The sequence below is a fragment of the Helicoverpa armigera genome, chromosome 31 (assembly GCF_030705265.1).
Source record: "Helicoverpa armigera isolate CAAS_96S chromosome 31, ASM3070526v1, whole genome shotgun sequence".
NCBI classification, from domain to species: domain Eukaryota; kingdom Metazoa; phylum Arthropoda; class Insecta; order Lepidoptera; family Noctuidae; genus Helicoverpa; species Helicoverpa armigera.
The window spans coordinates 2,987,545-3,007,206 of NC_087150.1; the positions used below are offsets into that span (position 1 = coordinate 2,987,545).

At 37.2% G+C, this 19,662-nt stretch overlaps 2 protein-coding genes, 1 long non-coding RNA gene and 1 other non-coding gene across 5 annotated transcripts; 2 read left to right on the forward strand and 2 right to left on the reverse strand.

Moving 5' to 3' along the window:
- Positions 1-965: 965 nt before the first annotated feature.
- LOC110383363 (uncharacterized) lies at positions 966-4,619 on the reverse strand. The gene is made up of 3 exons (XR_010278044.1): positions 2,040-4,619; positions 1,519-1,624; positions 966-1,051 (listed from the first exon to the last, which is right to left on the reverse strand). It is a non-coding gene; the product is annotated as an uncharacterized LOC110383363 (transcript).
- A 2,557-nt stretch (positions 4,620-7,176) lies between these two features.
- LOC135119204 (uncharacterized) lies at positions 7,177-8,354 on the reverse strand. The gene is made up of 3 exons (XR_010278045.1): positions 8,180-8,354; positions 7,648-7,755; positions 7,177-7,345 (listed from the first exon to the last, which is right to left on the reverse strand). It is a non-coding gene; the product is annotated as an uncharacterized LOC135119204 (long non-coding RNA).
- Positions 8,355-8,583: 229 nt separating this feature from the next.
- LOC110383360 (zinc finger protein 557-like) lies at positions 8,584-15,189 on the forward strand. The gene is made up of 9 exons (XM_064043228.1): positions 8,584-8,736; positions 8,821-8,934; positions 9,202-9,825; positions 10,253-10,467; positions 11,497-11,601; positions 12,017-12,223; positions 13,523-13,634; positions 14,221-14,322; positions 14,759-15,189. Exons 1-9 carry the CDS (start codon positions 8,641-8,643, stop codon positions 14,903-14,905), a joined length of 1,722 nt encoding a protein of 573 aa, XP_063899298.1. The 5' UTR covers positions 8,584-8,640; the 3' UTR covers positions 14,906-15,189.
- Positions 15,190-15,735: 546 nt separating this feature from the next.
- LOC110383362 (putative uncharacterized protein DDB_G0274405) lies at positions 15,736-19,594 on the forward strand. 2 transcript variants are annotated; one of them, XM_049839795.2, is made up of 4 exons: positions 15,736-16,012; positions 17,141-17,260; positions 17,764-18,717; positions 19,348-19,590. In XM_049839795.2, exons 1-4 carry the CDS (start codon positions 15,914-15,916, stop codon positions 19,543-19,545), a joined length of 1,371 nt encoding a protein of 456 aa, XP_049695752.2. In that variant the 5' UTR covers positions 15,736-15,913; the 3' UTR covers positions 19,546-19,590. The 2 variants fall into 2 exon arrangements, with proteins under 2 accessions (XP_049695752.2, XP_049695753.2); XM_049839796.2 differs by lacking the exon at positions 17,141-17,260 and having other exon boundaries at positions 15,746-16,012; positions 19,348-19,594.
- Positions 19,595-19,662: the final 68 nt, after the last annotated feature.

Here is a 19,662-nt window from a genome sequence, read left to right on the forward strand (position 1 = left end):
GTGAATTCAAAGTTTTTCCTCCTAAAACTAATAGTAAATGCCTATTATTGATACAAATTAGCTATCCTCCAGCGCTTTATAATATCAAATACTCAAATACCCACCAGCCGCTATCCCACGGTTTCAACCGCGTCCCGTGGGAACTACTGCCCGTACCGGGATAAAATATAGCCTATGTTACTCGAGAAGAGTGTAGCTTTTCAACAGTGAAATAATTTTTCTAATCAGTTCAGTTATTTCAGAGTCTTAGAAATGATTCCTCTTTATTATATTAGTATAGATAAAGTTATTTAAAAATGTTAAAGCACTAAAGCGGCTTCAAAACAAAACAGTCGGAGGTGTGCGCAGGGGCTTGTCGCGTGACGTCACGTCTCTGTGTGCGTTACACTGTGTATGTGTGTGTGAACCTTGCGTCCTCTTTTGTAGACAATTTTCCACGGTGAAGCAAAGACAATGGATGCATGACGTGAATATTGGCGGGAAAAAATGGCAGGCAATTTTTTTATGTTTCATTATCATGTTATAAGAATAGTGATTACGTAATAAGTAATTAAAATAGAAACAAAATAATTATTTATTGACCCTTATTGTATATTCCCAGAAAATCGCAAATCCTTAAAAATGATAAGAGCCAAGACATTTCGTTCCTTGTAAAACTTTGGTACTCAACTGCATGCGGTTAGACTGGAAGCCGACCCTTAAGTCCACAAAGGCGGTAAAGGCTCGGGAGATGATGACGATAAAAACTTTACCTATTGAATGTTTTTTTAATTCATTTGTTAATAGTACTAGGTAAGTCTGACACCAGTCTAACCAAGGTGTTGCCCGGGTAACTGGGTTGAGGAGGTCAGATAGGGCAGTCGCTCCTTGTAAAGCACTGGTACTCAGGATGATGATGAATACTAGATATGTATGTAGTCTTTAAGATCTATGGGTCAATGTAGCTTGGAAATAAAAGTATTTGGATTTGGTAAAGGTATTTATTTAACAACAATTATTGTGAATGAATACACTTTATATGTTTATTTAAGTTCGAATTGTTGGAAAATGTCTGAAACAAAGAGAAAAGTAAGTTTAGAACAAAGTTTAGAAATCGCGCTAAGTATAGGAGTGAATAAATAGTGAGTGCACCTGTGTCCAAGCAAATGTGCGTGCACTATAATGTCCTGCGCAGTTGACTGATAGGTATCCTTACATGAGAAATTATAGATATCATAAATTAAAAGTGGTGGCCAAGTGAGTAAAGAACCAACCTCTCAAGTATGAGTATATAGGTTCGATTCCAGGTCAGGCAAGTACTACCTACGTTTTCTAAGTTTGTATGTACTTTCTAAGTATATCTTGGACATCAATGACGTAGTTCAGGAGGTCAGATAGGCAGTCACTCCTTGTGGCACACTGGTTCTCAGCTGCATGCGGTTAGACTGGAAGCCGACGCCAACGTAGTTGAGAAAAGGCTCGGAAGATGAAGTCCTTTATTTAAGTGGCTAGTCAAAAGGCGTATCTATAGATACCAACCTTGTCACAATGGGTACAGCGGTACTCAGTCCCATGTCTTGTATTTACGTGATTTCTCAAAGACGTCTCATTTGAAAACTTTTTAGTGCACTGCTTACATGAATACCTGAAAATTTGCCAATATATTAAATCTCTCTCTAAAGGAGGATGAGAAAAGAGTGCATGTAGCAGAGATGAGAATGTTGAAATGGATGTATGGGGTTACCAAAATGGACAAAGTGAGGAATGAGTATATCAAAGCAAGCCTGAAAGTTGCACCAGTGTCAGAAAAAATGAGATGTCAGCGTTTGTCGTGGTATGGGCATGTGATGAGACGGTATGAAACGCATGCTACAAAGAGTGTGCTAAGTATGAATGTGGAAGGATGGAGAGGCAAAGATGGATTGATTGCCTGAAAGAGGACATGAAGCAGAAGGGAGTGGATGTAAGTATGACGGCTGACAGTGAGGAATGGAAGAAAAAGAGATGTTGCGCCGACCCCAAATGACTTGGGAACAGGGCAGGAAGACGATGATACTTACAAATCATTTCCCAAAGCATGTCTAACCGACTCCCTAAAATGTCGCTTCAAGCTCTTATTCGTCTTATAGTGCGTGTGACACTCGACACAGTAGTGCTGCCTGCACATCTCATGCACTGACGCATGCGCACGTAAGTTACACTTAGTGGCGAACCTGCGCGCGCACTGTGCGCACGAGAAGGGCAACACACCGGTATGAGACCTGCAGACAAGAATATAGATATGTAGCTAAATATCTGTACAAAAAATTAACAAAAAAGGGTTCATGACTAACAAAGGGTTCATGTCATGACTAAGAAGGGTTCAAGGGTTCATGACTTATAAGGGTTCAAGGGTTCATGACTAATAAGGGTTCATGGCTAAAAAGGGTTCAAGGGTTCATGACTAAAAAGGGTTCAGAGGTTCATGGCTAAAAAGGGTTCAAGGGTTCATGACTATTAAGGGTTCAAGGGTTCATGACTAAAAAGGGTTCATGTTATGACTAAAATGGTTCAAGGGTTCATGACTAAAAAAGGTTCAAGGGTTCATGGCTAAGTAGGGTTCATGTTATGACTAAAAAGGGTTCATGTTTTCATGTAAAAACTTTTCATGGCTTTTTAAGGTTCATGTTGAGCTGTAATTTCTGTCTAAATATTTTCATGACTAAAAATACTTTGAAATGTCGCTTCAAGCTGTTAGCAGTGCTATAGTGCGTGTGACACTCTACACAGTAGTGCTGCGTGCACATCTCATGCACTGACGCATGCGCACGTAAGTTACACTTAGTGGCGAAACTGCGCGCGCACTGTGCGCACGAGAAGGGCAACACACCGGAATGGTACCTGCAGACAAGAATATAAATATGTAGCTAAATATCTGTACAAAATATTGGCAAAAAGTGTCCTTGAATGAAAAGGGCTCATGATTGAAAAGGGTTCATGAATAGAAAGGGTTCATGACTAAATAGGGTTCATGACTAAGTTGGGTTCATGACTAATAAGGGTTCATGACTGAAAAGGGTTCATGACAGAAAAAGGGTTCATGACTAAAAAGGGTTCATGGCTGAAAAGGGTTCATGCATAGAAGGGCTCAGGACTAAAAAGGGTTCATGAATAAATAGGGTTCATGACTAAAAAGGGTTCATGACTAAAAGGGGTTCAAAGGTTCATGACTAATAAGGGTTCATGACTAAGTAAGGTTCATGACTACTAAGGGTTCATGTTTTCATGTAAAAACTTTTCATGACTTTTAAGATGGGTGGTTCATCTTGAGCTGTAATTTCTGTCTAAAATGTTTCATGTCTAAAAAGATTCTTTAAAATGCCTCTTCAAGCTCTTATTCGTCTTATAGTGCGTGTGACACACTACACAGTAGTGCTGCCCGCACATCTCATGCACTGACGCATGCGCACGTAAGTTACACTTAGTGGCGAACCTGCGCGCGCACTGTGCGCACGAGAAGGGCAACACACCGGAATGTGACCTGCAGACAAGAATAAATACTAATATTGGCAAAAAAGGGTTCATGACTGATAAGGGTTCATGTCAAGACAAAAGGGTTCATATCAAGACAAAAGGGTTCATGTCAAGACAAAAGGGTTCATATCAAGACAAAAGGGTTCATGTCAAGACAAAAGGGTTCATGTCATGACTAAAAAGGGTTCATGTTTTGACTAAGAAGGGTTCATGTCATGACAAAGAAGGGTTCATGTCATGGCTAAAAAGGGTTCATGTTATGACTGAAAAGGGTTCATGACATGATTGAAAAGGGTTCAAGGGTTCATGACTAAAAAGGGTTCATGTTGAGCTGTAATTTCTGTCAATAATTTTTAAAGACTAAAAACACTCTAAAATGCCGCTTCAAGCTCTTATTCGTCTTATAGTGCGTGTGACACTCTACACAGTAGTGCAGCCTGCACATCTCATGCACTGACGCATGCGCACGTAAGTTACACTTAGTGGCGAACCTGCGCGCGCACTGTGCGCAGGAGAAGGGCAACACACCGGAATGAGATCTGTAAAAAAGAATCCCACCCAAAACAAAAATGTGAAAGACTGCCAAGTTCAATAATATGGGAATGTGTCGCCTATAAAAGAAGTGAGATCTGAATAAGTATCAAGTTATACACATACCTCAGTTAAAAATAGTTACTTTTTAATGATGTTACTTGGCATGTTCTGCCGTGTGTGTAGATTTATTCCTAAATATCGCACACCTACATCTAAAGAGCATTAACACAAAAAAGTCTTTTTTTAGAAAATATGAAAATCTCATTCCTCCATCCGAGTGCGTGGTAGAAGTGTCTGTATAGAAAAATGCTTTTTGTACACAGCTAGAACATTCTTAAATCTGTTTCGTTAGCCGATGGGTATTCGTTAAAAGTGTTTTTGCATGGTTTGTTTAACTCGAAAAACTAGACTAGATTTTTGAGTTAACCCCCATTTAGTGATGTAAAATGAAAAAAAAACGATTTGTTTTTTTTCACTTTATTGAAAAAAAACGATTTGTTTTTTTTCACTTTATTGAAAAAAAACTTTGCATCGTTGTTTTTTTTCTAAATTTGGTTTTTTTTCTAGACTACTTTTTAGTTCAATTTTCAAAATTTCCCTTACGTTGAGTTAATATCAATGAATGTTGCCAATATTTTCATGAAATTTGGTTCTGTTTTATCAGAAAAGTACAGTAGATTCAAGAATAAACCTAAGACTCTATTATGTTACCTTAAGTATTAATCTTTAACGGTAAATGCCCTAACAATTTTAGAGTTATTATACTCTTGAAAAAAACAAGGCCCAGAAAAAAAACAGTTTTTTATCTGGTTTTTTTTTCAAGGTTTTTTTTCACACTAGAAAAAAAACGGTTTTTTTGCAACACTACCCCATTTAAATCTAGATGTGAAAAGGGTTCACGTTTAAGGAAGTTCTTTCAAAAAAAATTCAAAGAGCTCATGTTTTGATAAAAAAAATTAATGGTGTTGCTTCGTATAGATTAAAATTATTTTAACTTGTTTGTTCCTCGGGAAAAGTTAGTAAATAATAAACTTAAAAAACTTTAAATTACCTCAAATGAACAGTCAATCTCTGCTTGGTAGCAAACTTTCTATCACACTGATCACAGCAATATTTCCTTTCAGCCTTATGTACTTTCATGTGGATTTTCAAGGAATGCTCGTTGCTGAAACATACATACACATACAGATATAGGTACACACATCTACTATTATAATATAGGAGAATAAGGCTCACCTCTTGATCAGATTTGAAAAAAAAAAATCTATTTTGGGAAACTTGACTTGGAAATTTCATTTGCCATCCGAAACACTTTTGTTATTATAATTCTATGTAAAATCTATCCCTACTAATATTATAAATGCGAAAGTAACTGTCTGTCTGTCTGTTACGCTTTCACGTCTAAACCACTGAACTGATTTTAATAACATTTGGTACAGAGATAGAGTTGACCTTGAGAAAGAACATAGGATAGTTTTTATTTTTATATATCCCGGACTTTTCAAGAATTCTCTTGGAAACGCGATGTAACCGAACTCTACGCGGGCGAAGCCGCGGGCGGATGCTGGTATTACAATAAAGAGGAAACGTTGTTTTTATTGATTGTAACCTAAAGGCCCCGAAACTACTAAACCGATTTGAAAAAGTTTTTCACTATTGGCTACACTACAGCTACACTCTTCCCGAGTAACATAGGCTATAATTTTACCCCGGTACAGACAGTAGTTCCCACGGGACGCCGGTGAAACTGCTGGCAGAAGCAAGTATTGCTATAAAATATGCGGTTAGTGCAAAATATTGATATAAAATATTTTTTTTCCTTACCTAAATATTTTGCCACACACTTCACAAGCCACAGGCTGTATAGTACCACCACACTTGTACCTATGGCTGGTACAGTGAGACCATCTTTTGAACACATGGTTACAGAGCATACATTTAAACCGCCGTTTATGAGCTAACATATGTTGAGAGAGGACGTCTTGAGATTTGAAGTGTAGAGAACATATAGTGCATTTGTTTGGACCGGCTACCTGAAAGGTATCAATTAAGTATGGTTTTATTTTATTTGCATAGAAAAATATTTAAAAATACATATTAAGAATTAGATTCTGCTAGCGTTTCACCCGCATCCCGTGTAAATTGTTATTATATAGGTATCAAGTAGCTGTTTCACGGAAGACCACGTGGTTCACTCGCGTGGAGAGAGAACTAATTTCGGCACATTAGTGCACATGGACTAAAAGTTGCCAAAGTATGCATCTGTGAAAAAAGTACCTAATCCATATCCTTGTCATATTTGTCCTGTAGATATTTGACGAGAACTATGATTTTTAATGGTAGATAGAGTTCCCGCAAAACACATCAGTGGCTTGCCACTAAATTCCGAGCGCATGTGGCCCATACCTGCATTAATGACGTAGCGTAGATAGTCTAACTAGAGCCTGGGATACACATAAAACGCCACTTCTTATACAGCTGCGCGGAGTAGGGCCCACTGGACACAAGTGAAACTATTAACGGAAGCTAGTAAAAAATATTTACCTACCTCAGTATGTCTTATTCTATGTTCATGAAGTACATCGCTAGTCAAAAACCCGATACCACATAAATCACATTGAAACTCAAACTCTTTGTATTTCAACTTTTTCAATTCAATCTCTTTCATTTGCTGTTCTAAAGTCAAATATTCAACTTCGAAATTCAACTTGTTGAATTCAAATTCTTTTCTGTTCTTTCTTTCTCCTCTTGTTAAAGTTTCTTCTGCTGTAATTTAATTTATTGTTAAAAATATAATTATTATAATTGATGTAAATCTGTCATGGCGTAAAACAGGACACAATTTCGTCCTTCCCATTGAAATAACCTTTTTCTATATAATTGTTTCATGTAATAAAAAAAAATACTATAACTTTATTATATGAGAACTCCTGTATTCATATTGGTAATGGTTTAATTTCCTAGAGGAAAACTATTCTACTAGTTTAAATTTCCTAACTGACATTAAATGGGTCATAGCCCTGGCAACTTTGGGAACCACTGGTCCAGAAAATGATTTAATTATAATCTTTCACCTTATTTACGCCTAATATGACAATACCAAATTAAATTTAATATTTATAAGTAAATAAAATATACACTTACTATTAATTAAGTCTTCGTTCTTTATTTCATTTTCAATTTCTGGTAGAGTAGTATGATCTATTTCTTCAGTTATATTTTTCTCTTCTATATTAAATGGAGGTATATCAATATGAGGATTCTGAACAATATTGAAATTGTATAGACTTTTGAGCTTGCTTGAAACTGCTGTTGAGTTCTGAAAATGAATTAAAGAAAGTTAAAAGTCATTGACACACAGTAGGCTAAAAATCAACACCCAAAAACGTTGTTGCGGTTAGTCAGAAGTCATACCTTGGGGAATATGGTTGCCCGGGTAACTTGGTTGAGGTCAGACAGGCAGTGGCTCCTTGTAAAACACTGGTATTTAGCTGCATCCAGTTAGACGAGAAGTCAATCACAACATAGTTGGGAAAAGGCTAGGCAGATGTTGTTTTTTACTACATTTCACATTCGTAATACCTACTGTTGATGTGCTAATTATTAATAAATTAATATTACCTTATCGTGCATATTTTTTTCTGATTCCAGTAACATAGTCACAACAGTTAATGCTTTTTTCAAAGCAGACTTGCACCAAATGCAGAGCAGGAATTTTCCATTTATATTCTGAAATAAGTTTTTTATGGATTACAGTTGGTCACGCTAGTAAAAAAACTACTGAACGGATATGAAAAATTCTTTCACTGTTGTAAAGCTAGTCAGAAGCCAGTAAGTCAGACACCAGTCTAACCAAGAGTATTGGGTTGCCCGGGTAACTGGGTTAAGGGGGTCAGATAGGGCAGTCGCTCCTTGTAAAGCACTGGTACTCAGCTACATCCGGTTAGACTGGAAGCCGACCCCAACATAGTTGGGAAAAAGGCTCAGAGGATGATGTAAAGCTACACCCTTCCCGAGTAACATAGAGGCTAAGACGACTCACTGACCGCTATATTTTATGCCGGTACGGGCAGTAGGTCCCACGGTACGCGAGTAAAACCGCAGGAAAACGGCTAGTATTATTAAAAAAAACAAGTTACAAAGATCGACTTACTTTCAATGGAAGAACTTGACTGAAAAATTCAATATAACATGATGCGTCGCTTACAGGTACTTTATCATCGGTAGCCAGACAAATTCTGCACTGTTTTAAGTTAGTTTCAGTCATTTTTATGTTTTAATGTATGAAATATAAATCTTCGCTTGTATTGTTTATAAAGTCAGCTGATTTGTTTCCGTTCCCGTCAAATTGACATGTTCTTTACACATACTTATACATGTATAGACAGGACACTCATATTCTCCATAACAGCACTGATATTTTTCGAAAAGTTACGGTTTTTTTCTTACTGGAGTCTAAAATACATTGTATCAAACCAATTAGGTTTTGACGTCTCTGTCAAAAATTAAAAAAAAAAAAGCATTTGTCGTTTCGTGGTCGTTTCATTCAATGTCAGATGTTCTGTGTCGTTTGTTTTGCCCAAAAATTGAGTTTATTTCTGTAAATAAACAAAAATGAATGATATATGTTCGACATGCCTAAGTACGGACCGCCGTTTAATTCCTTTACAGGAAATAAAAGAGCAACTACATACTTTTAATTTCCTTGAGGTAAGAGAATAAAATTATATTATTTTTTATTTATTTATCAAAATTAAACGTGCATGCGTTAATAAAAATTATATATTATTGCAGTTAAAAATGTCTACAAATGCAGTCTGTTGGGAATGTTGGAGTATTCTACACAAGTTCCACATATTTAAGAAAAGAACTCAAACAGCACAAAACATATTATCACAGAATACACAGGTATATAATCCCAGAAATTATTTTTAACTTGCTTCGGCATGCGGTTTCACCCGCGTCCCGCAGCCGGATGCTGACAAAAACTATCCTAAGTCATTCTCCAGGGTCTCATCTAACTTCTCCCAAATTTTGTGCTTTAACATGTTAGCCATTCTTGAATTATAAATATAATATAAATACGGGAAAAGGACATATAAGAAATAAATTCTTTACAACTTTAAATTGTTGATGTTATTGACATTAAATCAATAATATTCATTTATTTTTCAGAACACAAACATAAAATCACTATCAACTTTGACTTATCAAACACTTTCTTGTGATTATGAATACAATTTTGACACAGACCCACTAACCAGATGTGAAAACATACCAAAAGCTGAGACAGATTTGATAAAACAAGAATTAATAGATGAAAATGATGACAATATAGAGTATTCAGACGCTGATGACAGTGTACAAAAGTCAGACTTTAAAGATAAAGATATCATTGAAAATATTTACATTGAAGAAATTAATACCAATATAAACAAAAGTATAAAACCAGAAAAAATAATAGACAATCTACCCATCGATAATTCTTTAAATGAACCTCAAAATGTTTACGTAGAGACAATAGACACAAAACCCACCAAGGAGTTTGTTAACACTGAAATAAATAAAAAAAGACGAGTGAAATCTAAAAAGGTTTTACACAAAACTCATATCAAAGAGAATGAGAGTGAAAACAAGTTTGTAAAAGTAGTTTTAAGTGAAGAAGAGATGATAAAACTAAGAGAAGAAAAGCGAAATCATCATAACTATATGAAATTACCTTTTAAATGTGATTCTTGTGTTCTCGGTTTTATGAGAGAGGAAACTTATAATTTACATGTGAAGAAAAAACATGATCCAGTAAGTTCATAAAAACAAGGTTATCATACTCCTAGCCTATCCCTAACTTTGTGGGGGTCGGCTTCTACTCTAACCGGATGCAGCTGAGTACCAGTGCTTTACAAGGAGCGACTGCCTATCTGACCTCCTCAATCCAGTTACTCGGGCAATCCAATATACCTAGATAAGACTGGTTATCAGACTTCTGACTACCCGTAACGACTGCCAAAGATGTTCATTGACAGTTCAACATGCCCTCCGAAACACAGTTATTGGTATCCAAGATATCCTTACTATAATATCATAAATGAGGAGGAGAAAGAACAGGATAGTTTTTATCCCGGACTTTTGAAGAGTTCTCTTGGAAACGCGATGTAACCGAACTCTACGCTGCTCTATGAAGCTAGTACTGAATAAGCAAGGCTGATAATTCTTCTATTTATTCCAGAGCATAGGAAACAACATATGCAAAGTCTGTAACATCCGTTTCCCTTCCAAGCTGTCACTAACCAAGCACTATGACTCTCACTATGTGCGCTACAGCTGTCTTATATGTACTCATGTGGTACATGAGCTTAGTGCCGCTGTCAGTCATTGTAGAGTGAAACATGCTGATGATACCGTGGATAGGATACACTGTCATCAGTGTAGTGTTGTCGTCAGGTAAGTTGTATAACACATAACCTTCCTTTACAGCAGTAGAGTAAAAACAAATGCCTAAAGATAGAACACTTAAGTCTATACTCCATTTAATAATAATAAACTAAAAACTAATAGAGTAGACACTCTATAGTGAATGCTTCGACTCATCATCTCCCGAGCCCTTTCCCAACTATGTTGGGGTCGGCTTCCAGTCTAACCGGATGTAGCTGAGTACCAGTGTGCCACAAGGAGCGACTGCCTATCTGACCTACTCAACCCACTTACTTGCACAACACTGCACTTGGTACGCCTTGGTGGAAGTGACAGCATGTAGGGAGCTGTCACTAACCAAGCACTATGACTCTCACTATGTGCGCTACAGCTGTCTTATATGTACTCATGTGGTACATGAACTTAGTGCCGCTGTTAGCCACTGTAGAGTCAAACATGCTGATGATACCGTGGATAGGATACATTGTCATCAGTGTAGTGTTGTTGTCAGGTGAGTACAACACATAACCCTCCTTTGCGCAGTCGGGTAAAAAACAAATGCCTAAAGATAGAACACGTAAGTCTATACTCCGTTTGAGTAGGCCTTTTTTTTTAACGTCGTCAAAAATCATCAAATGATCCCGCCCGCTGTGGGTTAACAGCGGTGAGGGAGTGTCAGACTCTTACTGACTAAAAACCTTAGGCCTTAGGTGAATGCTTCACATCTCTTACTCATCATCAAGCTTTTTCCCAACTGTGTTGGGGTCGGCGTCAAGTCTAACTGAATGCAGCTGAGTACCAGTGTGGTACATGGAGCGACTGCCTATCTGACCTTTTCAACCCATTTACCTTGAATTACTCTGATACCTCTTTGCTAAGACTGGATGTCAGACTTTCTGGCTTTGACTATCCGTAACGGCCGCCAAAGTTGTTCAAAAGACCCACTACTTTAATAGATGCTCAAATGACCCCATAATTTATCGTGCCTTCCGAAACACGGAAGAACTCGACTCTTGACTCGGAATTTTTTAATACTAACAAAGTAATATCTATTTATAGGAATGCAAAAGAGCTTGAAGAACATGTACAATCTGTGCACACGCTATATTGTAACGAGTGTGGAGAGAAATTCAAAGGCAAAGACACATTGAGAAGACATAAGGCGTAAGTCTTTATTATTATACTAGCTTTCACAAACAAAGTACTGCTCGTACCGGGATAAAATAAAGTCTATGTTACCCGGGGATAGTGCAGCTTCCCAATAGTGATTTTTTTTTTAATCGGTTTCGTTGCATCTATATCAGATGCTATCAAATCTTTCCTCTTGATTATATTAGTATAGATAAAAAAATACAAGAAGCGTTTATTCAAAGTAGGCTGAAAATCAGCACTTCGAACGTCAGAATCACATGAGACAGCCTCCAAAGTCACCACTTCCTATGTGTTTTTGCTGGGAAGAAGAAGTGGCGCAACAAACTCCCCAGCAACACATGTCTGTCTTATACAAAATCTCAATACAAAATTAGTATAGACAGAATAGACTACATAAGAAACCAAATACAATATTTATTTTTTTCAGCCGCACCCATTCGGCCAAAAGAGAATTCATATGCGATATATGCACCCGATCTTTTAACACTAAGAAACGTCTAGAAACTCATATGGCCAAGCATAATGAGAATTTAGCTAAAAAACTGGCTTACTGCAGTGTATGTAAAGTGCAGTATAAGAATATATTTATATATAGGAGCCATTTGAGAACTAGTACTAACCACGCTGAGAATGTGTAAGTGTATTATTTTGTATTATTTCATCATCATCATCTCATCAGCCTTTTGAATACACCATATTAGGTCGAACGGTATCATTATCATCTCCCTAATCCTGTTCCCAACTATGTTGGGGTCGGCTTCCAGTCTAACCGAATGCAGCTGAGTGCTAGTGTGCCACTAGGAGCGACTGCCTATCTGACCTCCTCAACCCAGTTACCCGAGTAACACAATGCCCCTTGGTAAGACTGGTTGTCAGACTTACTGGCTTCTGACTACCCGTAATGACTGCCAACGATGTTAAAATGAGAAATTTATAGTTCGGGCTGTGGGACTGTTCGCGCGAGTTACCGCGGCGCTGGTACATAAAAGACCTACGACGGAACACGACGGTTTTTTAGTCAGTAAGAGTCTGATAGTCAGCCAAACATAGCAACCAGAAAACTCCAACTTGCCCTAGACGACATAGCAACTTGGCTAAAGGAGTGGCGAATCAAGGCCAATGAAAATAAATCTGTCAATGTTACATTTACTTTGAGAAGAGAATCCTGCCCACCTGTTCGATTAAACAATGTAGATATCCCCCAAGCAGACCATGTCCGATACCTAGGGTTGCATCTTGACAAACGCCTCACTTGGCAAAAACATATTTTCACCAAGCGTAAGCAGCTTAGCCTTCAGCTGCGGAAACTCTACTGGCTCATTGGCAGAAAATCCCAGCTATCACTAGAAAATAAGCTCTTACTGTACAAGGCTATCCTCAAACCTGTATGGTCCTATGGTATCCAGCTGTGGGGTACTGCTTCACACTCTAATATAGAAATAATACAACGGTTCCAAAACAAAATGTTGCGGATAATAGCAAATGCCCCATGAGACCTCAAAATGCCTACAGTTCAAGATGAAATACGCAAACACACCAAAACCTACAAAAATAGGATTGCCAGTCACCCAAACATATTGGCGCAGAAGTTAATGGAGAAATCTGGTAGACGGAGACTAAAGAGAAAGATGCCCCAAGATATATCCTAAGGATATAGAAATGAGTAGGAAGCGACACTGGCTGCTTCCTTGAACATGACCCTTTACAACCCTCCAAATCTACTGTTTATTGTCCCACTGTGGAGACAGATCGCAGTATATAATAAAAATTAAAAAAAAAAAAAAAAAAAGTAAGAGTCTGACACTCCTTCACCGCTGCTAACCCACAGCGGGAGGGATCATTTGATGAGTTTTGACGTCGTTAAAAAGAGATTATAGGTCAGATTTGTGAATTTTTCTAAGACATAAAATGAAACCAGTCAATCGATTTTCAGGTACCCTTGTCCAGTATGCAAAAAAAAATTCGCGTCCAAACTGTACTGCAGAAATCATTACAATTTCTACCATTTACGGAAATCTAAGTTTAAGTGTGAAATATGTAATAAGGTAAGTTCTTCACATGGAGAACAAAATGACTAGCGGAGATGTCATAACGCAAAATCTCCTAAGAAAGTAGCGCGACAACATGCGGGTGCGAGGGGGACGAGGAATGTTACTAGCTCCGCTTTTACACGCTTTCTATGGAACCCGCCCATTATCTCTACTAATATTATAAATGCGAAAGTAACTCTGTCTGTCTGTCTGTCTGTTACACTTTCACGTCTAAATCAATTTACTGATTTTAATAAAATTTGGTACAGAGATATAGTTGACCTTGCGAAAGAACAGGATAGTTTTTATCCCGGACTCTAGAAGAATTCTCTTGGAACGCGATATAACCGAACTCTACGCGGGCGGAAGCTACTTTAAATATAAAATCACCAATATTTCACAGATTGGTTTTGATTTGACAAGGAACCCAAACGTCTCGTTAGTTCTAGTAACTGATCACGCCTACCGTACGTTGCTTGACCTACAAGAAGGCGCCTGATCTACCTTCTTTATGGCATCTCCGCTATCTTTCGTTCGTCCGTAATTAGTATAGAAATACATACAAAGTTGCTTAGGTGATATTTTATTTATGTTTTCACAGCTTTTCATATCAGATTGGCGCGTAAAATGCCATAAACAAATACATCATGGTTTGAGCCGGACCAGAGATCATCCATGTAATATATGTAACAAGAAATTCTATGTAAGTATATCAACTTATATAAAATCCACCATCCACATAGCCTTTTCCCAACTATGTTGGGGTCGGCTTCCAGTCTAACCAGATACAGCTGAGTACCAGTGTGCCACAAAGAGCGACTGCCTACCTGAACTCCTCAATACAGGCAACTCAATACCTCTAGATAAGACTGTTTTACGTAAATTCTAGGATATAGAAAAGTACTTAAAAGAGACTGTGACACTTGGTTAAGATTAAAAGCTCGCTTTTAGAGAAAATTTGACTTGTAAAGTGTTAAAATGCGAAAGTATGTATGTATATTTGTTCCTCTTTATGTGATAAGTATGTACATGTCCCTTACAAAAAGTAGGTTACCGTTTATCGGCCGTAGGCGGGTAATCTAATTATTTTAATTTAATTTTATTTTATTTTTTAAATTTTAATTATTTTCTTTCCACAGACGTTAGCAATGCTTCGGATGCACAAATTAATTCATTCGGATCAACGGTCGTACATGTGTGCAGATTGTGGCGACACCTTCAAACAATCGGCTTCTTTGTACACGCATATCAAGCTTGTACATAAAGGAGGGGGGCGTAAGAAGTAATGGGGATGTGGAAAAATTGTTGCGCTACTTTGCGCAAAGGTTGTGTACTGTTGCGCAAAGGTTGTGTACTGTTGCGCAACTTTGCGCAAAGGTATTCCGTTGTTGCGCAAAAGAAGTGTGATGTTGTGCAACTTTGCGCAAAGGTTTTGTGTGTTGTTGCGCAACTTGGCGCAAAGAATTTCGTGCTAGGCATAAATAGTCAATATTGATGCTGTTTATTTATGAATAATTTGCAATGTGATTGTAATTATTTCATCCTCCGAGCCTTTTTCCCAAACTACGTTGGGGTCGGCTTCCAGTCTAATTAATTATTTATGTTCGAATAAAAAAAATCGACACGGTTTTACTGTTGTTTTATTTTTACCTAGCCTTTTCTCAACCATGTAGGGGTCGGCTTCCAGTCTAATCGGATGCAGTGTTTTACAAGGAGCTACTGCCTAACTGACCTCGACCCAGTTGCCCGGGTATTCTCAAGAAACCCGCAGTTTTACCAGAATCGTAAGGGAGTTACTACGCCCTTCTCAATTAAAAGATGAGGGGAAATATAATAAATACATATTACGTTTGATTTTATTTGTTGCCAAGAATAAAGTGAACATTATTTCAAAGTTAAGTTATTAAACTACATATTATTTCGTTTAATCAACTTCTATCCCAATTTTTTGGCGATCTTTTTCTATATTTTCAATAATTGTTGACTAAGAATATACTTAGCGACCACTGGGCTTGAAGGTAACTTCAAGTATACAATGGGCACTCTGTACTTAACTAACTTCTGTAATGTCTATGCCAGTAAATTTTTATTACTAGCAACACTGTATCCCCGCGTCACTCAGATGTCAAATGTCCACCATATTACTAGTCTATGGTGCAATAAGAACCTCCTATTTGTTTGTTTTTGTAATGAGAAAACAATTTTTCATCTTTCTAAAATCCGTGATTATGACTTGAAATGTCCAATTTTTCTATATTTTCGTCTGCCTAAAGTAATATTCTGACCAAGCCATCATGTCTCAGTTATGCTCAACATGCCTGAGCATCGATCGGAAATTGATTCCAGTGACCAAAATACGCAACAAATCTATCTTTCTAGAGTGGTTTGGAAAAGTAAGTGGCATTAATTTTCCTTTTTGAATATCGAACTGCGAAAATGACATACTATCAATTGTTTTCTGTCTAAGGAAAGGTTCGTTTCTGACGGAAAATACGTCGCGTATTATCGGTCGCGCTACGCCAAAACAGACAAATATGCGAACAAACATTCAATCATTCAAACTTAGCCGATGATGTGATTTATGATACGCTCGACGCACTTTCAGTCAGATATGAACCTTCCCTAATAAATAACTGTATTAATCGCTAATTGGCCTCTGACCTTGTACCTACCAATAATGTTTTTAAAAATACATTTAAAAAAAATTTTTTGCTGTGCATAGCTTCATTTACCAGAAATATATTAAATATTATAATGCTATTTAGTCGAACGCCTAGCATTTTAAGGCTTTTAATAGTACTGTTATATCATTATTTAAGACTCTATAATATGTATCAGGTACATTAAATAGGTCAGTAGGTCATCCTAGGATAGCACACATAACACAGATACACGATGTGCACACACACACACACACAAACAATGTGTTACATAATGCCGAAAACATGATCCGATAATAATATTTAATATACTCAAAAATGCATTATAATAATAAAATCTATGAGGCCTATCCCAATAAGTAATAATCATACAACATTTTTAGAGAGTAAACTCATATTAATATTTGCTTATCTTATGATTCTGCGTTTAATCAGCAGTTTTCTGCAGTTTAACCAGCATCTCGTGGAAACTTCTGTCTGAATGAGGCAAAAAAAATATAGCCCATGTTACTCGGGAAGAGTTAAGCATTTTTAGTTTCATTATTAGGCACCGGACTATTGGTTCAGTATCTAATTTTAGAGTGAAAACTGGACGCATACAGTTACTTTCACATCTACTATCTATACTTAATATAAAAAACAGGAAAGACTTTTTCGTTTTATATACCCTAAATTACTACTGAACTGTTTTGAAATATACCTTAACTATTGGGTAGCTTCACTATTCCCGAGCAACATATTTTACCCCGGTTTGGGCAGTAGTTCCTACCGGACATGAGTGAAACTGCTTGAAACCAGCTCGTTTACAATATAAGTAAGGATTTTCAAAATTTTCTCATGTTTTAATTATTATTATTTTAGATAAAATTGAATAACCTCAAAGTATGTTGGGAATGCAGGGCGATGTTTGCCAAAATATATCATTTCAAAAATCAAGTGTTTATCGCTGAAAAAATCAGTTTTCAGATAGCCCATAAGAAGGTATAGGCCAAATATATTTGTGTAGTTTGAAAATGAATTGTAATGTGTATGAAATAGAGTTGATTATGGAATGGCAAAAGTAAAGTTTTTGTTGCAAGGAAAATTGTAGGTACCGTTAGCGTTAGGTTTAAGGCTGAAATTTTATTTTTGAAATGGCTTTAATTGTTAATGCAATGCATTTGATTTCAATTTTTATTATATTTTATTTTAAAGTGTTTTTAATGTGCAATGGCGAAAAGTGTAGAGCATGAACTGTTATTGAGGCAATCTTATTAAATTATGTTTTGTAAAATGAAGTAGATACTTGATAGATTGATAATACTTATTTTCCGAAAATAGCTGCGCCTGAAATTCATGGCATTTGCTCGGCAACGATATAAAAGCATGGTTTAAATGTTCAAAATAAAATCATGACTGTCTTAAAATTTAATTAGTTAGAAAAAGTTGTTGATAGGTACATATTATTGATATTATTGTATCCTACAAAAAAACTTCTTTTTCAGCTAAGGGATATAATATCCTTAACAAATTTGAGTACATACACTAAAAAAACTTACGACAAAGTCTTTAATTACGATTCAGAGGACTCAATTGATTTAACCAAAGATGATGCTAATAACAACAACACAAGAATTGTCATAATAGACGAAAATCCCAAATCTAAATCTGTGAAAGAAGACACTAAAACAAAAGACAAAATAAACAACAATAACAATAATGATTCGAAGAACAAAAACAAGAGGAAGTATGAAAGTAGTTCTGCTGACCGACAAACTGTCAAAAAGGCGAAAGAAGACACAGAAAGCAAAGCCAATATTGGCCCAAATGTGACTAAACAAGATTCACAAAGTCCCTCTGACGGACAATTCACCAAAAGGGTAAGACATTACTCAGAAAGCAAAGCCAACGTTGGTTCAAATGTGGCCAAACCAGATGCAGAAAATCCCAGTGATGGAAAAACTACCAAAAGGGTGAGACAGGACTCAGAAAGCAAAGCTAACGTTGGCTCAAATGTGGCTAAACATGATACCCAAAGTCCCTGTGACGTACAAACCATAAAAAGGGTAAGAAAGAGCTCAGAAAGCAAAGCCAATATTGGCACAAATGCGGCTAAACAAGATACAGAAAGTCCCACTGACGGACTAACCACCAAAAGGGTAAGACAGGACTCAGAAAGTCCCTGTGACGGACAATCCACTAAAAAGGCTAAGACAGACACAGAAAGCAACATTGGCCCAAATGATGGCGCCAAAGAATCATCTGAAACTGAAGACAAAAAATCTAATGAGAAGAAATACACAGTACTACGTTTGACTGAAGAGAAAATGCTTGAAGCTAGAGAAAAAGAAAGGGATGCCCCTAGGTATAAGAGTCGCCCTTATAAGTGCGAAAAATGTATCCTAGGATACACGGACAAGAAACAACTTAATAAACATATTTTTGATAAACATACTGATGTAAGTATTTTTTAAATGTAAATCTCTTAATAAGTCGCTTACAATAATTTCTTAGAACTTCTTATAACCTACGGAATTTTACGGAAGCAATTTACATGTGTAAATGCCTTGTAACGTACACGCTGTACCTATAGAAAGAAGTCAATCTCTGATGAATAGGCGATTCATAGAAATAATTTTCAAATCGAGCCAGTGGTCCTAGAGATTATTAGCGAGTTAAAACAAACTCTATGGTACATAGAGTATACGGTAATTTTAAAATTATTAGTGTTTCTCTACTATATTATGCATGTTTTATACCTTCCTCTTGAAACACTGTCTTAAAAAACCGCATGAAAATCGGTTGTCGCAGTTTTGAAGATTTAAGCATACATAGGGATATAGGGACAGAAAACGCGACTCCGATTTATACTATGTAGTGATCAGCATACTTACTCTTTTTCTTCCTCCTGCCCTGGTCCCAATTTTATTTGGGGTCGGCGCTATATGTCTTCCGCTTCCATTTTCCCTGTCACTCGTCATACTGACACTCACTCCCTTCCTATTCATGTCATCTTTCTGTTGCATGCGTAGTAATTAGCATACATACATGCAATCAAAAAACAACTAATTCCCCCCCAAAAATTCCAGTTCCCCGGCCAACTAGTGTGCCCAATATGCGACGTCCGCTTCAGCCGGCAAGACTTCTTCGAGTTCCACCACTCCGCTCACTACCGCGGCTACAGATGCAAGTTGTGCATGTTCGAGGAGCATCGGCGCTTCCTCATCGACGCGCACGTGGCGAAGCACGACCACGCCGATGTGCCCAGAGTCTATGTCGACGGGTGAGTACTACATGTGAGCCGACTGACCACAATAGCTGTGACACTAGTGGGGCCATAGGTGTGACCCAAGTGGGGCTTATTGGGGCTATAGGTGTGACCCAAGCAGGGGCTCATTGGGGCC

Coding starts and splice junctions, on each gene's coding strand:
- LOC110383360 (XM_064043228.1), top strand. CDS start 8,641: ATGAATGATATATGTTCGACATGCCTAAGTACGGACCGCCGTTTAATT. Junction 9,826..10,252: donor TGAAGAAAAAACATGATCCA/GTAAGTTCATAA, acceptor TATTTATTCCAG/AGCATAGGAAACAACATATG. Junction 10,468..11,496: donor CAGTGTAGTGTTGTCGTCAG/GTAAGTTGTATA, acceptor ATCTATTTATAG/GAATGCAAAAGAGCTTGAAG.
- LOC110383362 (XM_049839795.2), top strand. CDS start 15,914: ATGTCTCAGTTATGCTCAACATGCCTGAGCATCGATCGGAAATTGATT. Junction 16,013..17,140: donor TTCTAGAGTGGTTTGGAAAA/GTAAGTGGCATT, acceptor TTATTATTTTAG/ATAAAATTGAATAACCTCAA. Junction 18,718..19,347: donor TTTTTGATAAACATACTGAT/GTAAGTATTTTT, acceptor CAAAAATTCCAG/TTCCCCGGCCAACTAGTGTG.